An 18144-nucleotide genomic window follows, 5' to 3' on the forward strand; every position below is an offset into this window, starting at 1 on the left:
GCATAGACATAATATATATATAATACAACAGTAGCAAGCAAGCATACAGCATACATCATACTAGACAACGACAACAACAACAACAACGGCAACATCAACAAAGACCATCCAGCATATACATATATAACAAGGCTGTTGTATAACAGCAGCAGCCAATCCAATCCAAGATATGGATGATAATATACTAAACAATGACAACACATCGTCTACCTCTGCAGCCTCAGACCCAGTGCTACACAGTGGATTCCTCACCAAGCAAGGTGGAACAGTCCACAACTGTAAGACATCGTCCTCCCACTTGACCACGCTGGACACCCACTAACCATTCATCCATCCATCCATAACACATAACAGGGAAGATACGATGGTTCATACTGAAGAAGGACACACTATACTACTATGTTACCAATGTCAACTGGGAGAAGCAACGTCCAAGAGGTGTTGTATACCTTGGCAAGGGCGTGGAGGTGTCCGAGGTCAACTACAAAGGCAGGAAGTATTGTTTCCAGATTGTGCCTCCATTGCAACAACAACAACAACAGCAACTACAGCAACAACAGCTATCAACATCGCCTGGATCATCCAGTCCAGGTCTGTTGGGTACCAGTCCACCAAAAAGTGCATACTATGACGATGATATTGCCATGGGTTATGGATGTTTGCCAACATCGTCACTCACTGGACCACCACAGCCACGCGTCTACCTAATCTCGGCACAGACTGTGTTTGATCAGAAGAAATGGATCGAGAAGCTCAAAGAAGTGATCAATTCCAACTCCACGCCACAGTCCACATTTAGGAAGCCTGTACACGATCAGATCTCAGCGTCCATCAAAGACATGGCCACAGGTTGGCGGAGAAAGTAAGTTAGTGATTGATTGATCGAATGGAATGATTCCACCCTAACACGCTCCTCGTTCGTTGGCCAAATAGGGACTCATTCGCACAAAGCCCATCACTACTGAACAGACGAGAGTCAATGGATTCAGTCAACAACTTGATCAAGGTATCCTTGTCCAAGCGCAAGTTCTACTTCTATCATGACGATTTGACCGTGCCTGAGTTGGCATTCATTGAATCGCCACCACCAGCACGCAAGATCACCTCTCCATTCTATTCGCCAGTGACTCATCTCAACTCACCATCTCAGCTTTCGGCCTCGCCACCACTCTCCTCATCATCATCATCGTCATCCAGCCACAGCCTATCACCGCTGTCCACCTCACCCGTCTCACCTTCGACCTCGTTGCATGGTGGCGGCGTCATGATGCATGTGCCCATATCATCCGCGCCCATGCCAACGGGATCAAAGCAGCCCAAGATAGTGGTGCACCACATTGCCAAGGACTCATTCCAGATCAACAACTTGGGTCAATGTCCTATCAACTTCCAGATACTCTCGCCCTTTGATGTCAACTACACACTCTCATTCCACCCTGCCACAGGCACGATAGCCATTGGCGAGACATTGCAGGTGGCAGTCGAGCTCGTCGTCTATACCCACGTCGAAGCCGACATCTACAGCACGGTGTGCATTCGCGGTGGAGGCGAGTTCACGTTGTTCACGCGAGTCGTATCCGACCCGATCTTGCCCCTCTTCCTGCGCGCATGCAACGGCACCGTGCTCAACGATGCCGACTCTGCACAGATGTACGGATACATCAAGGAGAAGCCAGCTGTGATGAAGCGTCTGCAAGAACTGGCACACACTATGATCGCGAATGGCCAGCACATCAACCCTAAGGAATACGCACTTGGCGCACTCTCTCTGACTGGATCAGGCGCGGGTATCCCTCGCTACATCCATTCACGTGTCCGCATCTCCAAGTATGTGTTGACGTTTGGCAAGCAAGGTGATCAGACTGCCAACATCTACCAGCTGCTCACTGAGAAGTTCCTGATATCCAACTCTGGCGACACAGACATCAGCTTCCAGTTCCATCAGCCCAACCTCAAGCGCAATCAGTTCAACTTGTCGATGGTGCCACGCAACGGTAACTTGGCGCGTGGCGAGTGGTTCTACATCAAGTGCTCGATGACTGTGTTCGAGCAGATCGAGGTCAACGAGGTGATCCAGCTCATCATCAATCAGCGCGAGGTCCACTACATCCTCGTCAAGATTAAGTGCGAGAACATTCACGCTGGCAACAAGGAGATAGACTTGGAGTCAGAGCTTGTTATCCAGGACCAGCTTGGCCACGGTGCGGCAGGCGAGGTGTTCCGCGCACTCATCTCTGTCAACAATCTGAAGGGACATCTGACGCGCAACAGTTATGAGCGCGGCAATTGGATACGGCGACACCCAACAGACAACACCATCATGGTGGCAGTCAAGCGGCTGCACCAGCTGGCAGAGCCATCGCCAGAGATCATCCAGGACTTTTACAGCGAGGTCAAGGTGCTCAGCATGCTGAACCACCCCAACATCGTCAAGTACGTTGGTGGATGCACCAAGATAGGCAACTGGGCCATCGTCATGGAGTACCTACCCTGTGGCAACCTCATGGATGTCCTGGCCGACGACATCGTACCAATCCCGTTCGCATTAGTGTTGAGAATGGCGTTGGACATTGCCCAAGGACTGCACTACCTGCACTCCCTTGGCATCTGGCACTTGGATCTCAAGTCACCAAACCTGTTGGTCAACTCCCTGTCCCTTAAGGCATCGGTCAACATCAAGGTGGCCGACTTTAACACCTGTATCAACAAGAGTAGAATAACTGGACGTAAGTATCATTCACTCACTCAATCAATCAATCAGTCAGTCACTGACACACGCACACATATAGTGTTTGGACCAAGTGGACCTGGAGTCAAGAAGGGAACAACACTTTGGATGTCACCGGAGGTGATCAGGGGCGATGTATATAGTGAGAAGTGTGATGTCTATTCGTATGGAATTATATTATGGGAGATGTTGACCCGCAGACTACCTTATGAGGACGTGGTGTTCAATTGCGAGATTGAGCGACAGGTACTCAAGGGCAGACGTCCCGAGCTGCCCATACCCAACTGTCCACCCGACTATCTGCACCTGATGACCTCGTGTTGGGACCAAGACCCAGAGGTGAGGCCTCAATTCGATCAGATCGTTCATAGCCTCAATCGAATGATCAGCAACTATGACATACAGGAGCAGAAGGCCAAGGCCTCCTTCCGTGGCCTACGTCGAACAAACAGTAGCAGCAGCATACATATACCACCTGCACTGGAAGTGGGCTCACCGGGCACACCTGACCAGTACCTCGATCGTGCCTTCAAGAACAACAACAGCAACAACAACAGCAACACCAACAGCAACACATTGGCACCACCAGCCAATGCCAATGATGTTCGCAAGTCCAAGATCAGAATGAATACCAAGCGCCAAAGCTCCGACTCGTCATTCCTCTCAACGACCTTTGACTCGCGTCGTTCACGTGGCTCCAGCATCCTCCCTTTCAAGTTCTCCCCACCCACCACACCTCATGGCTCGGCATACTTTGGAAAGACCACAAGGCCATCATCTACCACCTCTACCATCTCAACTACCAATATTACATCCACCACAACCACAACAACTAACAATAATTCACATGGCGAACAAGACCTTATTTCCATTCCACTTCCAAACGAGCAGTCCAGTCTCAATCTACCAGCATCGATCATCAATATGAAGGCAGGAGTTCGCAGCACCGTTCGATTTAATCCATCCTACACCAAAGTCGGTGTGACAAACAAGCTGTAGCTTCGCTCCATGACTCCATGGCGTGGCCGCCAAGCCTTCCAGCTTCATCAATCTCCACTCAATCATTCAACCAACCATTCAACCATTCAATCATGCAATCAATCAAGTAATCAAATTATTTATTATCTTCTGGCTGGCCAACTTATATAAATCCACCATCATACCATGTTATATGCTCATGATCATTGCAGACTTAATCTTGGACTCTCTTTGGCTTTGAGGGCACACTCACTCATGTGATCAATCAATCAATCAAGAAACAGTAGTAGAAGAAGAAGAAGAGTTGGAGAACCATCACCAACATCACCACCATCATTACTATTATCATCACTCATCGTCATCATGTTCATCAATCAATTAATGTTGTCTGCCATTATTATTGTCATCTCTGTAAAATTGTCATTGAATGTTGAGATTGATGTCAAACTACAAAACAAGCACAAAGTGCCCATTTAGTACAGAACCGATCAATCATCGATTCGTCGGATATTCACAACTCATCTCATCAACATCTTCATCACCATCACCATCAATATTGGTAATCCTATTCTCTCTTCTCATCATCCTCATTCACTCACACACTCACACTCACACACTCACAATCACTCACACCATCAATTAGCTGACCTGTCATGTCAAACCAATCAGATCACCACCATCAACACTCTCTCACACATCATCACCTCATATATGTCATTCTGGAAATCACTTACAAGTTGAGGAATATGCATATGACCAACTCTGCACCTGGACAGAGTCAGTATTGTTGATTATCCACTATCCACATCCTATCGGACAACCTCATTGCCCCACCAGTCCTGTCCAGTCCAGACCTTACCAGACCAGAAATATATATATATGTTGAAGTACTTCATTATATAATTATATATATTTATTTATCCGAGTTTAGCTATAATCTGATCTAGTAGAACAACCAAAATGTCATTGTTGAATAGAGGAATGTAGGTACAATCAATCAATAGAATGAATTGCTAAAAATAATATTAATAATATTTAATTCCCAATTAGACTCAAGGACTTTCCTTGGATCATAATATGGACAGTTATTACCAATTCATTTATCCTGGTTATCACAATAGCAATAATGACAATCAAATGGGATGCCTCATGCTACACATCAATTATATTCCTAGTCTTATATTGTGTTGTATTTTTAGCTAATCACATCTATGGATTCCTCTTTTATTATATCTTTAAGAAACATTTGTAAGTATTATAATCATCTTGGAATCAGAAGAAAGAATAACTCTAACCTTTCATTTAATTAATCAATCATTCTATAGAATGGTTCGAGCCAATGTTCTGTACTCATCATTCATCATTTTCACTGGTTTATCGATTGCTTTGTTCATGGTATCAGAGTTGATCAAGGATGATTGTGTAAGTTGTAATAATTTATCTTTTGGAAAATATCAAATTATTTATTAATTTCCATCCAATCAAACAAATAATTATAGCCAAACTCTGAATTGTTCCATAAGCTGATGCGTGCTTGTGGAATTATTGATGTTGTATTCTTGGGAGTATTCTTGATTTATATTATCTCTGTTGGATGCTCATCTGCATCAACAAAGAAGATGAAGCCAGGTGCCAACCAACATGTAGATGATTTGGAGATGGCCACCAAGAAGGAGGAGGATGAGAACAACAACAACAACGTTGGTGGCGCTGGTGCTACTGACATGCCAATCGAGGTACCAAAGTCTGAGCATCCATCAGCATAGACCCACACTTACCTCTAGGCTAAGTCCATGTCCATGTCCAAGTCCAAGTATATCCCTTTCTAAGTAACACTATACATTCAATCAAATAAACAAATAATAAGTAAAGTTATATAATTATTATTATCATAGATAGTATCGGTTGATTAAGCGCAGATTGAATAGACAGTGTTGTCAATTGTAAAGTCACATGGACTGGATGATTGACAGTAGAGTGAGTCGATCTTGCCACCTTGGTCAGTGTTGCCAGTGAACTGTGTGTCAGTGATGATGACCGATGACATTTGACAAAAGATGGAACCACCGAATGATGAGGCGGAGTTGTAACTGATGTCACTGTTGGAGATGTGCATCTTGGTGCCATTGATCAACAATGCTCCACCCTCAGTAGCCATAGTCGAATGCAAAATGGACACATTCTGGAAGGTACCTGGTGCTGAGTTGATCACAACAGCACTTCCAGTAGCATTGAGAACGCTCGAGTCTGAGACAGAGAAGTCAGTGTCTTTATTTGATTGATTGATTGATTGAGTGAGATGGTATGTTAGTGGATTGGACTTGGAGACGACACACAACCTTGGCATGATATTTACCTTGGATAAAGATTGATCCACCGACGGCTGATGGTCTCAGGAGACGTCCACCTTCAAAGGTGCAGTCATTGATGGTGATCATGGACTTTCCAGCGCTGTTTCCAACGATACAGATGTCGGCACCAGTAGTGTTGGCAACGTTGTAGCTGAACTGACACGATTGGACGGTGAGCTGTTCGGGCAAGTTGGCAATGATATCACGGGGATTCATTTGATAGTAGATGGCACCACCATTCTCACCGTAGCAGTTGATGAATTGTGAGTTGGACACTGTGACGTTGGAGGTGTCGGCATAGATTCCACCACCGTTGGTACCTTGGATGCCTGGGCAGTCGGCAAAGAGGCATGAGTCCACCAGGATGTTGGCGTTGAGCGAGTGGACCGAGGTACCATTGCACTCACGGAATACGCTGCTGTGGATGTTGATATCAGATCCGATAGCGCTGAACACACCTGAGCTGCCGGCCTCGATGTTTACGAATGTGCAGTTGATGGTGTCGATCACGATTGATGTGTTGTAGGTGTTGGTCGCGCCAATGACACCACCGCCCACGTTCGAGTTTGAGAATTGGATGTTCTCGATGAGTCCATAGAATGTGGAGATGCCGACCTCGACTCCGAGGAATGAACCAAACATTGAGTTGAGGTTGTTGACAATGAGACCGCTGACGTAGAGTCTGCTGTGGGTGTTGGCTGGGTCCAGTGGCTTCTGGGCAAACATGTCGTTCAATGTGAACAGGCTCTGCGAGCCATAGACGTTGGGCGAGAAGGTAACAACGGAGTTGGCCTGGGCTGGCAGCACTGTCAGGTTGAAGCCGTAGATGTCAAAGTTGCTGTTACCATAGCCTTGGTAGGTGCCGGGAAGCAGCAGCAGGGTCAGGGGTGGGTAGGTGCCCTTGTATGTGGCGGCGGGGAATTGGTTCTGGAACGAGGTGAGGGCGGTACTGACATCGGCGCATGGCGACGACTTTGAAGTGCCACACAGACCCTTGGTGACTGATGAGTGAGAGTCTATAGTGGCGTAATGCTCGCCAGTGTTTGAGCTGGATGGCTTGACATAGAGAGTGGTCATGCCTGTTTGCTGAGCGGTGGCACAGCAGACCATAATGGCAATGACAATGGACAATAAGTTAGTGCGCATTGTTGATTGATTTAAGATTAGAGAGTATATTTATAAATTATATGATTGTTTGTACTCCTGGTGAATGTTTGATTGATTGATTGATTTGAACTGGAACTTGTCCTAAAGTTGGAGCTCAAGATACCCTATGATCATTAACTCATTAACAAACATGTTTGTAACACTCGTTGTTTAGGACTGCCCCTGGCCATACAGGGTCAATCAATGATCAAAGGGTGGATTGTGATGTGATATGATGGGGTGTGGGGGATGATCAGATTGGACCGGAGCGAGCAAAAGACGCAGGGGTGGCCCCTGTTTCGGGGCCTTGTCATGGGTCTGAATTTGAAGACGATGAGGAAAATTCGCGTGTCGGGTCTCTGTTGCGTAGGTATTCATCATGGAGTGACACCTTCTAACAGCACCAACATTACAACAAGAGGTTGATCTTTGCACAATCTTGGCGGCATAAAGATTTAAATGTGTTTGAAGGTCAACGAAGATGCTCCTACCATAGAATACAAGTGATCGGAGTAGACTAAGGAAACTTCCTCATCGGACGACAACGACTTGTCGTTTTGGACATTGTCATGCCCATTTCCATTGACAATCGGGCGGCAGGGAGTATTGTATGCTCCTGAACCTACTTTAATTAATTAAAGTAGTAGTAACAAGCCATCAAGAAAAAGTGACAGGTGACAGTTAGATCGCGCGCGTATCTAGTGACCCTAGGGTCACTTGTCAAGTCAACTCGACAACTGGTCACCCCACTTGGACTTCTTTGGCTGTAGTTGTTGTTGTCGTTTGTTGCTGTTGTTGCTGCCTGGTCGTTGATTGTTGTTGCTTTGCTGAACAGGTTGAGGTTGTTGTACTCCTTTTGAACTCTTTGTCGAACTACTCCTACTCTCACTCTGGTCATTGCTGGTTGTTGTTGTTGATTTGGAGTATGGTTGGTATCGTTGGCCACCAATAATGTTCTGTTGCATCAGTTGTGACCCAATTGCTTTGAATGAAGTATGATAGTTTGTTGTGGCACGTTTCTTCTGATCAGCGTTTAATATCTGATCCAGATGATCCTTTGTCATTGATTGAATGGTCTTATTCTCCTTGTTATTCTTATTGTTGCTCTTATCTTTGTTGTTGTTGTCGAGCATGTTAAATGGTGATGCTACCTGAGCTGATACATGTACATTGGACTGTGACGGTGTATTGGTAATGTTTGGTATGTATCTACTGATTTGTTCATCCGTGTCTTGATAGTCCTTCAAATGAGCTGATGTTGATAACCATGATCCAATGAGATTAGACACATTTGACTTCAATGTAATGACAACTACAGGTTCTTTCTTCTTATTCTCTTCTTCTTCTTCTGGTTCATTTGTTGTTGATATAGACTCAGTAGAAGTAATTGTTTGATCTATTTCATCATCATCATTATCTTGTGTCGTAGTTGTCGTAGTAGTAGTTATTGGTTCTGACTCTTTATCTTCATTGTTTTGCTTCTTCTTCTTCTTTCTTTTATTCTTATTATTCTCTGTTGATGATGAATTGATATGATTGTTATGTAATGTATCGTTCATTATATTGTTGTTGTGTATCTCTATCTGTTGTTGATCGAATAGACAAATGACAGTCGGTCGTTTCAAAGTGTGAGATGCTGTCATCTTGTTTCCATCTTTCGTGGTGGAAGGTTTGAACTTGAAGAAGCAACACAAGTCATTCATTTAACTTATCCACAAGGTACCATCTCATCATACATATACATACAATATCATTCATAATGTCTACAACACCAACAACAGATAATACTATATCATCTTCAACAACAAATACAACAACAACAACAAATATAAAGAAGAACTTGTTGTTAGGTTTGACTGGAAGTGTAGCCACTATAAAGTATCAACAATTGATAGACTTGTTATTGCCTCATTTCAATGTTAAAGTAGTGTTGACAAAGAATGCATTACACTTCTGTAAAGACATTGGACAGAATGCTCAACTAAGAGTATACACCGATGAAGATGAATGGACATCCTGGTCCAAACGCGATGATCCCGTGTTACACATTGAGTTAAGAAAGTGGGCAGACTCCATGCTCATTGCACCATTGTCAGCCAACACTCTTGCCAAGTTAGCCAATGGACTGTCCGACAACCTATTGGTAGGTCTGCGACTGACCAACAGACTCACAGATACGGCTAGCAAGCTAACTCCTCATTGCAATGAGATAGACATCAATAGTTAGAGCATGGGACTTCAAGAATAAGGAGTTGATAGTTGCACCCGCAATGAATACAATGATGTGGGACAATCCATTCACTGAGATGCATCTGAGCTCACTAAAGTCATTGTCTGCTCGTATCTCTATCATTCAACCTATTGCCAAGAAACTCATTTGTGGAGACATTGGAGTTGGTGCCATGGAAGAAGTAGGAAGAATAACAGAGATAACAACCGACCTGTTATACAAGCATATCCATCAAGATTAAGATTAATCAGATGTTGGTTGGCTATTTTGAGCCTCCCCAGGTCAAACCCCGACCCAAAACGCAGGTCCTGGGACCACGACCATTCTTCATTTGGACCTTAGAAGTGTCATTTGACAAACACAAACATATATATATATATACATATACATAATACAGATAAGAAGCAATCATTCAACGATGGGAAACCATGTTGGAAGTTTGAAAAAGGAGGAGGTGGAGCAGTTGGTATCCTCATCACATTGTATGTTGAGACAATCAGCAAGAGCAACAACATGATCATGAACTGACAATCAATCAATTCGACTAATCATTCAATATGATGATGATGATGATGATGATGTTATGTAGTTGATTCACGTGAACTAAAGTCATTGTTCAGAGACTTCAAGAAGGATTTACCATCGGGTAGCGCAGTGGTCAGTAGAGCAGAGTTCAAAGAGATAATGACACAGATGGGTATAGCAGACACATTCCTACATGATCTATTATTCAATGTGTTCGATCGTAACAAGGATAATACGATTAACTTTCAAGAGTTTGGTAAGTAGTCTTATTGTTATTGTCTGTCCATCATCTAACACTACTACTCATCACTTCATAGTATGTGGACTGTCTGTAGTGATCAGAGGTACGCCAGAGGAGAAGATAGATTGTATGTACTTACTTTGCACTTGGGGACTACTTAAGATCATGCATGTGGCTAATATACTTACTCAATCTACTATAGTTGCCTTCTCATTGTATGATATGGATAGTGATGGATACATCACAAGGAAGGATATGGAGTTGATGTTGGAGAGCATGTATAGATTGGTTGGCTCATATGTCACGTGTGGCGGCAAACGCTTCGATCAGCAACAGGACTTTATCGATGATTTCTTTGACAAGATGGATGAGAATGGCGACGGACTGATATCCAAAGAGGCCTACAAGCGTGGTGCCCTGAAGAATGCCGATATACTTCAAGGTCTGCGTATTGTCAATCAGTAGGATGGACTCAACAACAGTTGTTGTTGTTCCCGAGCATTGTACCATATATAGAGAGAGGAATACACAACCGTTTATTGTTATGGCGATGAAGAGCCATCTGGTGTCATACTTAAAGGCGAGCTTCCATCTTCTTTTCTGCTTCTGGATAAACCCTTTTCGTTTGGTGTTTCGTCCTCAGAGTCCAAACTGATAATGGATGTGGGTGAAGGATACGTTGTAAGAATTGGTAGCTGCTGCTGCTGCTGCTGCTGTTGTTGTTGTTGTTGTTGTTGTTGTTGTTGTTGTTGTTGTTGTTGTTGTTGTTGTTGTGACGGTTGTTGGGGCTGTGGAGGAGACTGATCTTTCCTTTGTTGGAACAATAATACTGGAGGTAGTGGAACCGCATTAATGGCTGGTCCTGGGACAATGGTGGAAGCATATTGTTGTTGCTGTGGCCATGGAAATTGCTGTTGGTTATTCGGCATGAATTGTTGTTGTTGTTGTTGTTGTATTTGCTGGGGCAGAAGTTGATGCTGCCTGTTCATTGACTGGTGCTGTTGTTGTTGTTGTTGATGTTGCTGTTGTATTAACATTTGTTGTTGTTGTTGTTGTTGTTGTTGAAGTTGAATTTGCTGATACCGTTGCATTTGTTGTTGGAAGGCTATTGAATGTTTCTGTTGCTGTTGATACGACTGAATTAGAGGCGATTGTTGTTGTGGTAATTGTGGCGCAATGCCTTGTTGGATCTGTGGCATGATCATTCTATACACCGGTGGTGGGATCTGTGGCATTTGAGATTGTTGTTGTAGTTGTTGTAGTTGTTGTTGTTGCAATGCATGTGTCTGGAGAGGATATCGTTGTTGCTGTTGCTGATTGGCTTGCCTATATTGCTGTAATACCAAATGTTGATGTTGTCCCATAACATTCGATCCAGTGGCCCATCGAACAATGTCTGACTGCGTAGTGATGAGCAAGTGATTGGAGTACATCATATCGCAATGTTCGTATTTCTTTGTCCATCTCTCGACCACAACCATCACATGAGGGTCGGATTCATTGTCCATCAAACGGAATGTCATATTGCCCAGTGAGGGATAGACTGTGCTGAATGTGTCAACATTGGGCATGGACGACATGAAACAATGCAGGAAGTTGATGAGAGCAGACGGAATGATCATCTTCCTAACTTTGGTATGTATTGGGAATATGACATTCAATTGACCAACCAGCTCGACTGTATCCACACTCGAACAACATGTGACGTATGGTAGATAAGCGGTAAGTGAGGTCATCTGGGCCGGCAGCACAAGTTGGTTTGGTGGTGGCAAGAGGGTGAGCAGCTTCAGGTTGCGCAGTGACTGAGGCAAGATGCCTGGACCAAGTGATTGATTGAACACTGATGAAAGCATCAATGTTGTGAGTGATGGAGGGAGCGCACCAGGAAGTAGAGGGTGATTGAACCCAATACATTCGTTCAGTGATAGACTGGTGAGTGATTGTGGAAGCACGCCAGGTACAATGGGTGAGTTGAAGGTACGTCCGAACGAAAGTGTGGTCAGTGATCGAGGGAGTACATCCGGCTGCAGCGTCTGGTTGAAGAATTGACCAAATAGAAGTGTCTGCAATGAGCTGGGGAGTGAGCCAATGGAGAGTGCCTCGTTGAATGCTTGGGGCATTCGAAGCTCGGTGAGTGTGTCCTGCAGATATCCCTCACTCAGTACCAATGGCATATGACTGTTCTCCATACTATTGATATGAGTTGAGATGATGACATCGGGAATGAAAAGATGAAGTGTATGTATCGAGCGAGGGAGTGGAGCAAATGGCACATGCATGTAAGTGTAGAGATGTGTGAGCTTCTTGGGAAACGACGCCGTGGTCAGTACCGACGAGTATCTGGAGTGATTGTACAGCGTCGTCAGGGAGTCGGGTAGCACGCCGCCAGTGATCGGATGTGAGTAGTTGGTCGACATGTGGAGCACTTTGAGTGAGGGCGGCAGCGACCCCGGGACAAGTCTAAGGTTGAAGTCATGGCCAAGATGAAGTGATGTGACAGATGAGGGGAATGAACAATTGCCGAGATCTGATCCTTGTGACATCAGATTGAGCATGACACCAGTGACATGACTAAAGTTGATTGAGTGAAGCGAGGGCGGCAGCACACCGGGCATCAACTTGGTGTCTGGGCCAAAGGGCAGAGTCAGATGTGTCAAGGACTGAGGCAATGCACCAGGGAGCAGTATCTTGTTGTACAGGCTTTGAAGCTCCAGGCAGTCGATCGAGTCGGGCAATGAGCCCGGTATGATTGTTTGATTGAATTGTGATCCAAGGCCAATTCGTTGTAGATTGCCTGGTAGTGAGCCGGGCAATATCAGCTGATCAAAGGTGTTACTAAAGTCCAGACTTGTCAGTGACTCTGGGAGTGTCCCTTGAGCCAGTGGTCGATCAATATTTGTTGCTATTAATAATTGAGTGAATGATGTTGTTGTTGTTGCTTTTGTTGATGACGTTGATGATGTTGATGATGATAATGATTGATTGATGTTGATGTTGTTGTTGTTGATGTTGATATTGTTTGTATCACCTTTCCAAATACATAATATATCCTTTCCATTATAACATATTGATCGTGATCTTCTCCATAACGAATGTAACCTCTTGCAAGTCAGTCCCAAGCATGCTGAATCAATGATATCAGCATCATGAAGATCTCTAAATATATTCAAAAATATGTAATCAGATAATGTATCCATCTTCTATATATTTATATATATTGTATGTTTATCTGATAATACTACAATGATCATATGACTTGTTCGTTTGGACTCAAAAAGATTCTTGTATTCTTTGAATCTGACATATGCGAAAAACGTACAATAGTCAGATCTGGACTTCACTTCGAGTGTTGATCAGTTGTTCATCAATTCACCAATCATAGAGAAGAAGATGAAGGCACAAGTAATCATTCAAACATGTTTGTTCATTGCATGCCTCTATCACCTTGCCCTTGTTCGAGCTGTAAGTCAATCCATCCTTCCCTTAACTGACCTAACTTACTGACCAATCATTCAATCAATGATGATGATGACGACGACAGGATGCCCCAACAGTGTTCTCATATCTTGGTATGAGCTCCGATAGTCCAAATAACTACTTCTACGTTAGACACAACTTGACAAGTGGAGAAGATATAATTAACCAGCATTCACATAGTTATAATGATATCTCCACGTCGCAGTTCAATTCGGCCACTTCAGACTCTGTCCAATTCTTTCAATTGGATTCAGACGAGACTGACTTTCCAATACTCTGGACCTATTATATCAAAGTATGTATAAATGAATGAATGAGGTGAAGATGTTAACAAGTGAGTCCTCTATCCGCCCCTCCCCATCAGAACGAGAGCATGACTGATACATTAGTTGGCACGGGAAATGACTATGGTTACTCTTATGATCAGGATACACAAGTTCGCATGGTTGGCAAGGATAACATACTTTATGGAATGGGAAAGGATGCCAACCTCACCATTGCAATGTTGAAATACAATTACAAACAACAAGAACTGTATGTGATCAACAGTGTTGTGATACCATCATCATCATCAGCCTCCTCCTAATCATCATGCACTGCACTGCACTCACAACAACAACAACAACAACAATAGTATTTACAAACCTCTGCACACTGAAATGCCGGGCTTCTACGAATGCTTCTATGATCCAGACAGCAATATATTCTATTTGTTGTACTTTAATGGTAGGCAACAGTTCAATATCTGGTTGTTGGATGGCGATGATGCATCGACAATATCATTCCATAATATATAACAGTCAAGGAAGCACTGGCCTGGTCCCTGCAGCCCAATCTCTACTTCACGGTTTACCAGTCAACACCTTATGTTGGCTTTGGAAATTGGCACACTGTTACCAAGGATTGTCAATATTTGTTCAAGATTGACTTGAAGGACAATTTGGCCAATGTCATATTTTCCAAACCAGGTCTTTACGTGCTCACTGGTGGCACTGGCCTTGGCTTTGTGCTCGATGCCATCAATGGATACATGCTGGCTGTGCTCACAAACACGCCCTACACTGAAGGAAACGCCTATTTCTGGATGATCAATCTTAACACATTGGAGATCATCACATACCCCAAGCCATATCCAATGCCAGGTATGAACTACGCCTTCTACTATCTCGAATAAACCTTTGAAGGTCTACTGGTGGACCAAGAAGACAAGACGACATTGAAGTTCCATTTTCAAAATTTGAATTCAAATTGTTGTGGGTGTGTGTAACGGTTGAATTTGAACTGACATCAATTACTCAAGTTTGTTGTTTGATGTGACATCTATTCATTCATTGTTTGAATACAGATATTAACATATTATACAATAGTAGTAGGGAGAAGACATGAAACAAACAACAACATCAGGAATCAGGAAGAAACTACCTCCGCTATCGAGGCATGCTGTTGTGGCGGCAACAACAACAACAACAACAACGCATCACACAATGGACACTCCACCGCCACAACAGCATCAACATCATCAACATACCAATATGATGGTGTCCACACCACCAAGCAACAACAACAATGATATATTATATGACTTTGATGCACCTCTCTTCTATGAGTTCACACCAGTCCACTCTCATCATGATCCCAACAACAGTTCATTCACAGCAACTACTTCAACAACTTTGGAAGGTGATGATATTATGATACCATCAACAACAACAACAATAACAGAATCACCATTGATTAGAAATGAAGAGATCAATCGATATAGAGCAGAACCCTTTGTTGAGGATGAAGAGTTGGAACGACAACTTGACCTTTGGTTCCAACACAAGCATCCATTGCATGAAGATCAACACCCAAGAGATAGCACAGATAGTAATACTTCATCATCATCATCACCCAACTTTACAACAAACAATGACCTAGAATCAGAGTTCTCTCTAATGTTCACAACATCATCAACATCCAACAAATCAACAACAACTTCAACAACACAACAACGTTCAATACGATCCAATACACCACCATTATTACCATCTCGAGTTCAACTGAGTAGTAGTGTACAAACATCAAGGAGCAAGTCAAACAACACAGGTGTCACTACACCGCCACAGTCTAGCCAAACCTACCCAACTCGTCGACGAGGAACATGTATAAATAACAACGTCAAATCAATCAACAACAACAACAACAATAATAAGGAGAATACACATGTCAACATTAGTAATAATATGGATGGTCCATCACCAGCACCACCACCAACATTGGTCAGCAACAACAATATCAAGGTGCTCAAACGTGAACTGGTGGTAGTGGCAGCTCCACAACCATGTTCCACGACAACAGTGGTGGCACCAAAGTCAGCGATACCAACGAAGGAAAACAAGAAAACTAGGACAACATCCAAGAAGTTGGTATTCGATGTAGATGACAATATGATGGCGTTACTAGCTCAACACAACAAGAAGTTCTCAAAGTGCAACTATGAGCCAAGGAAGTTCTCTGTCAAGGAAGTACGAATGGTATGTTTGCTCTAAATTGGCCAATTTGATGATTTGATTGATTTATTAACTAATACATGACACCAAAGTGGGAGCAACACTCTGGAAAGACATGGTACTCATTGTCAATACAAGATAGAGAGATGGCCAATGAATGGATCAAACAAAAGAAGTTGGAAATGGAAGAGACACAACAACAGTAATCCTTGATCTTAATAGTAATAGGATTAACTTTAATATAGATATATATTTATGATGATGATGAATGGAGTTCCGGTACATGGAGTTCGTTATTGTGTCGCGCTCTCATGTCTTGTTTATCTGGATCATGAATGAGACCTCTTGTTGTTCCAACAAACAATCAATTTGATGATCTCACCCATTCAATTCGATTCATGAATCTGAGAAGCTGAGACGATTGATACACGTGATTTGGAAGAAAAGAATAAAAAAGGACATTCTTTGGGGTTTTGACACGTTTTTATCAACTTAACAAAGTATCTTCAGGTGTTTTGAGTTGGTAGGTCCAAAGATCATTCATTCATTCATGTTCCAGATACACATATAGACATATAATATACATATAAAGATAAACAATGTCGACTACTATTGAAGAGGAAAACAACAATGTTGTGTTACCATCTTATGTAACAATCATAGAGAAACTCAATACTGCCATCGATACATTGGATGTCAAGGTCACCGATCCTGACACCTTCAAAATGCCAACACGTCCTCAAGTTGTAAAGGCTGCAAAGACACTATCACATGAGATTACAAAGAGTATGTTAACAACAATCATTCACATGTCATGTTCACGCTCAATCACTCACTCAATCAATCAATCAATCATAGTCACTCTATTACTTCAAGACTCAAGAGCAAAGCCACAGTTCTTCTCAAACATTGAGGAATGCTTGGATAATATGTTCTCAATCTATCAGGGATTATCATCTCATTCGGGTGGCTCATTGTTTAGATCAAGCCAAATATACTTTAGACGCGTGTACAAGTCATTGTTGTCAATCCTGACGGACTTTATGGAGAATGAGAAGAGACTAGGCGACGACGAGGAGAATATACTGCCAAAGGAGAGAGTCGGCACTGCTTGGAAGTCATGCGAGACCTTTGAGAGCATACCATTGAGGAATGCCACAGCCATCGCTGAGAGAATGCGCGAGCTCACCGACTTGATGTACGACGCCTTTGACGAGGTCGACGAGATCAAGGACGCCATCGACAACTACAAGAACAGAGCAGCGGCAGCAGAACAGCAGGGCACTCAGACACAGACATCAAATGGCAAGCCAAGTGCGCAGGCCGAACAGGATGACGACGACGAGGAGGACGAGGAATTGAATGGCGAGGTTGATGATGACGACGCAATAGATGACGAGGAGGATGTGTTCATTGAGGACAACGTCGACAACAACTCATTCAGAATGCTCACCGACGAAGAGATGAGCGCCATCGAGTCCATCCAAGAGCTGTCACACGACAGCTACGACCTGGCAGACAGCTTCGCAACGTATATCACCGACAGAGAGCCAACAGACCCAGCCAAGCTGGAGGACCCAGCCACTGATCTGGACCAAAAGACACTGGCGCTCTACGAGGACTTTGTCAATCAGTTCAACGAACTGTCCAAGATCGTGGACGACGTCGCCAGCGGCATCTATCCACCACAGAACACTCACTTTATCTCTGGAAACATTACCTATCTGCGCGCCAAGCTCAACGAGCTGACAAAGAGGTTCGAGACCGAGTCCATCACCTTCAAGGACTACACACATCATGATCTCATTGCAAAGATGTTGCCATCCATGAAGATCACTGACAACTAAGTTGATCACAAAAGTGGATCACCTTATTCATTCATTCATTCTATCCCTAGACAGACTGCCCTTCTATCCACAATGGCGACACACTTACATCGATTCCTTTCCTTTCAAGCTCCTATCTCCTCCTCCATC

At 43.5% G+C, this 18144-nt stretch overlaps 10 protein-coding genes across 10 annotated transcripts; 7 read left to right on the forward strand and 3 right to left on the reverse strand.

The window, feature by feature from the left end:
• Window positions 1-136: 136 nt before the first annotated feature.
• Window positions 137-3721, forward strand: SAMD00019534_031590 (hypothetical protein; the record flags this gene model as incomplete). The annotated part of the gene is made up of 5 exons (XM_012901292.1): window positions 137-278; window positions 355-849; window positions 930-2785; window positions 2819-3214; window positions 3263-3721. Coding segments are annotated over 5 exons (3348 nt in total), but the record flags the coding sequence as incomplete, so codon positions are not given.
• A 1311-nt stretch (window positions 3722-5032) lies between these two features.
• On the forward strand, window positions 5033-5472 carry SAMD00019534_031600 (hypothetical protein; the record flags this gene model as incomplete). Its single annotated transcript, XM_012901293.1, has 2 exons — window positions 5033-5128; window positions 5206-5472. The coding sequence occupies 2 exons, from the start codon at window positions 5033-5035 to the stop codon at window positions 5470-5472; spliced, it is 363 nt and encodes a 120-aa protein (XP_012756747.1).
• A 143-nt stretch (window positions 5473-5615) lies between these two features.
• On the reverse strand, window positions 5616-7167 carry SAMD00019534_031610 (hypothetical protein; the record flags this gene model as incomplete). Its single annotated transcript, XM_012901294.1, has 2 exons — window positions 5616-5974; window positions 6063-7167. 2 exons carry the CDS (start codon window positions 7165-7167, stop codon window positions 5616-5618), a joined length of 1464 nt encoding a protein of 487 aa, XP_012756748.1.
• Window positions 7168-7931: 764 nt separating this feature from the next.
• On the reverse strand, window positions 7932-8336 carry SAMD00019534_031620 (hypothetical protein; the record flags this gene model as incomplete). The annotated part of the gene is made up of 1 exon (XM_012901295.1): window positions 7932-8336. A coding segment is annotated over one exon (405 nt), but the record flags the coding sequence as incomplete, so codon positions are not given.
• A 626-nt stretch (window positions 8337-8962) lies between these two features.
• On the forward strand, window positions 8963-9674 carry SAMD00019534_031630 (hypothetical protein; the record flags this gene model as incomplete). Its single annotated transcript, XM_012901296.1, has 2 exons — window positions 8963-9346; window positions 9417-9674. The coding sequence occupies 2 exons, from the start codon at window positions 8963-8965 to the stop codon at window positions 9672-9674; spliced, it is 642 nt and encodes a 213-aa protein (XP_012756750.1).
• Window positions 9675-9851: 177 nt separating this feature from the next.
• On the forward strand, window positions 9852-10664 carry SAMD00019534_031640 (hypothetical protein; the record flags this gene model as incomplete). The annotated part of the gene is made up of 4 exons (XM_012901297.1): window positions 9852-9915; window positions 10023-10214; window positions 10276-10326; window positions 10402-10664. The coding sequence occupies 4 exons, from the start codon at window positions 9852-9854 to the stop codon at window positions 10662-10664; spliced, it is 570 nt and encodes a 189-aa protein (XP_012756751.1).
• Window positions 10665-10747: 83 nt separating this feature from the next.
• SAMD00019534_031650 (hypothetical protein) lies at window positions 10748-13123 on the reverse strand (the record flags this gene model as incomplete). The annotated part of the gene is made up of 1 exon (XM_012901298.1): window positions 10748-13123. A coding segment is annotated over one exon (2376 nt), but the record flags the coding sequence as incomplete, so codon positions are not given.
• Window positions 13124-14049: 926 nt separating this feature from the next.
• Window positions 14050-14850, forward strand: SAMD00019534_031660 (hypothetical protein; the record flags this gene model as incomplete). The annotated part of the gene is made up of 3 exons (XM_012901299.1): window positions 14050-14210; window positions 14311-14402; window positions 14477-14850. 3 exons carry the CDS (start codon window positions 14050-14052, stop codon window positions 14848-14850), a joined length of 627 nt encoding a protein of 208 aa, XP_012756753.1.
• A 1051-nt stretch (window positions 14851-15901) lies between these two features.
• Window positions 15902-16374, forward strand: SAMD00019534_031670 (hypothetical protein; the record flags this gene model as incomplete). The annotated part of the gene is made up of 2 exons (XM_012901300.1): window positions 15902-16192; window positions 16261-16374. 2 exons carry the CDS (start codon window positions 15902-15904, stop codon window positions 16372-16374), a joined length of 405 nt encoding a protein of 134 aa, XP_012756754.1.
• A 393-nt stretch (window positions 16375-16767) lies between these two features.
• On the forward strand, window positions 16768-18015 carry SAMD00019534_031680 (hypothetical protein; the record flags this gene model as incomplete). Its single annotated transcript, XM_012901301.1, has 2 exons — window positions 16768-16954; window positions 17027-18015. 2 exons carry the CDS (start codon window positions 16768-16770, stop codon window positions 18013-18015), a joined length of 1176 nt encoding a protein of 391 aa, XP_012756755.1.
• Between the last annotated feature and the right edge of the window lie 129 nt (window positions 18016-18144).

The sequence above is a fragment of the Acytostelium subglobosum genome, assembly GCF_000787575.1.
Source record: "Acytostelium subglobosum LB1 DNA, scaffold: scaffold5, whole genome shotgun sequence".
NCBI classification, from domain to species: domain Eukaryota; phylum Evosea; class Eumycetozoa; order Acytosteliales; family Acytosteliaceae; genus Acytostelium; species Acytostelium subglobosum.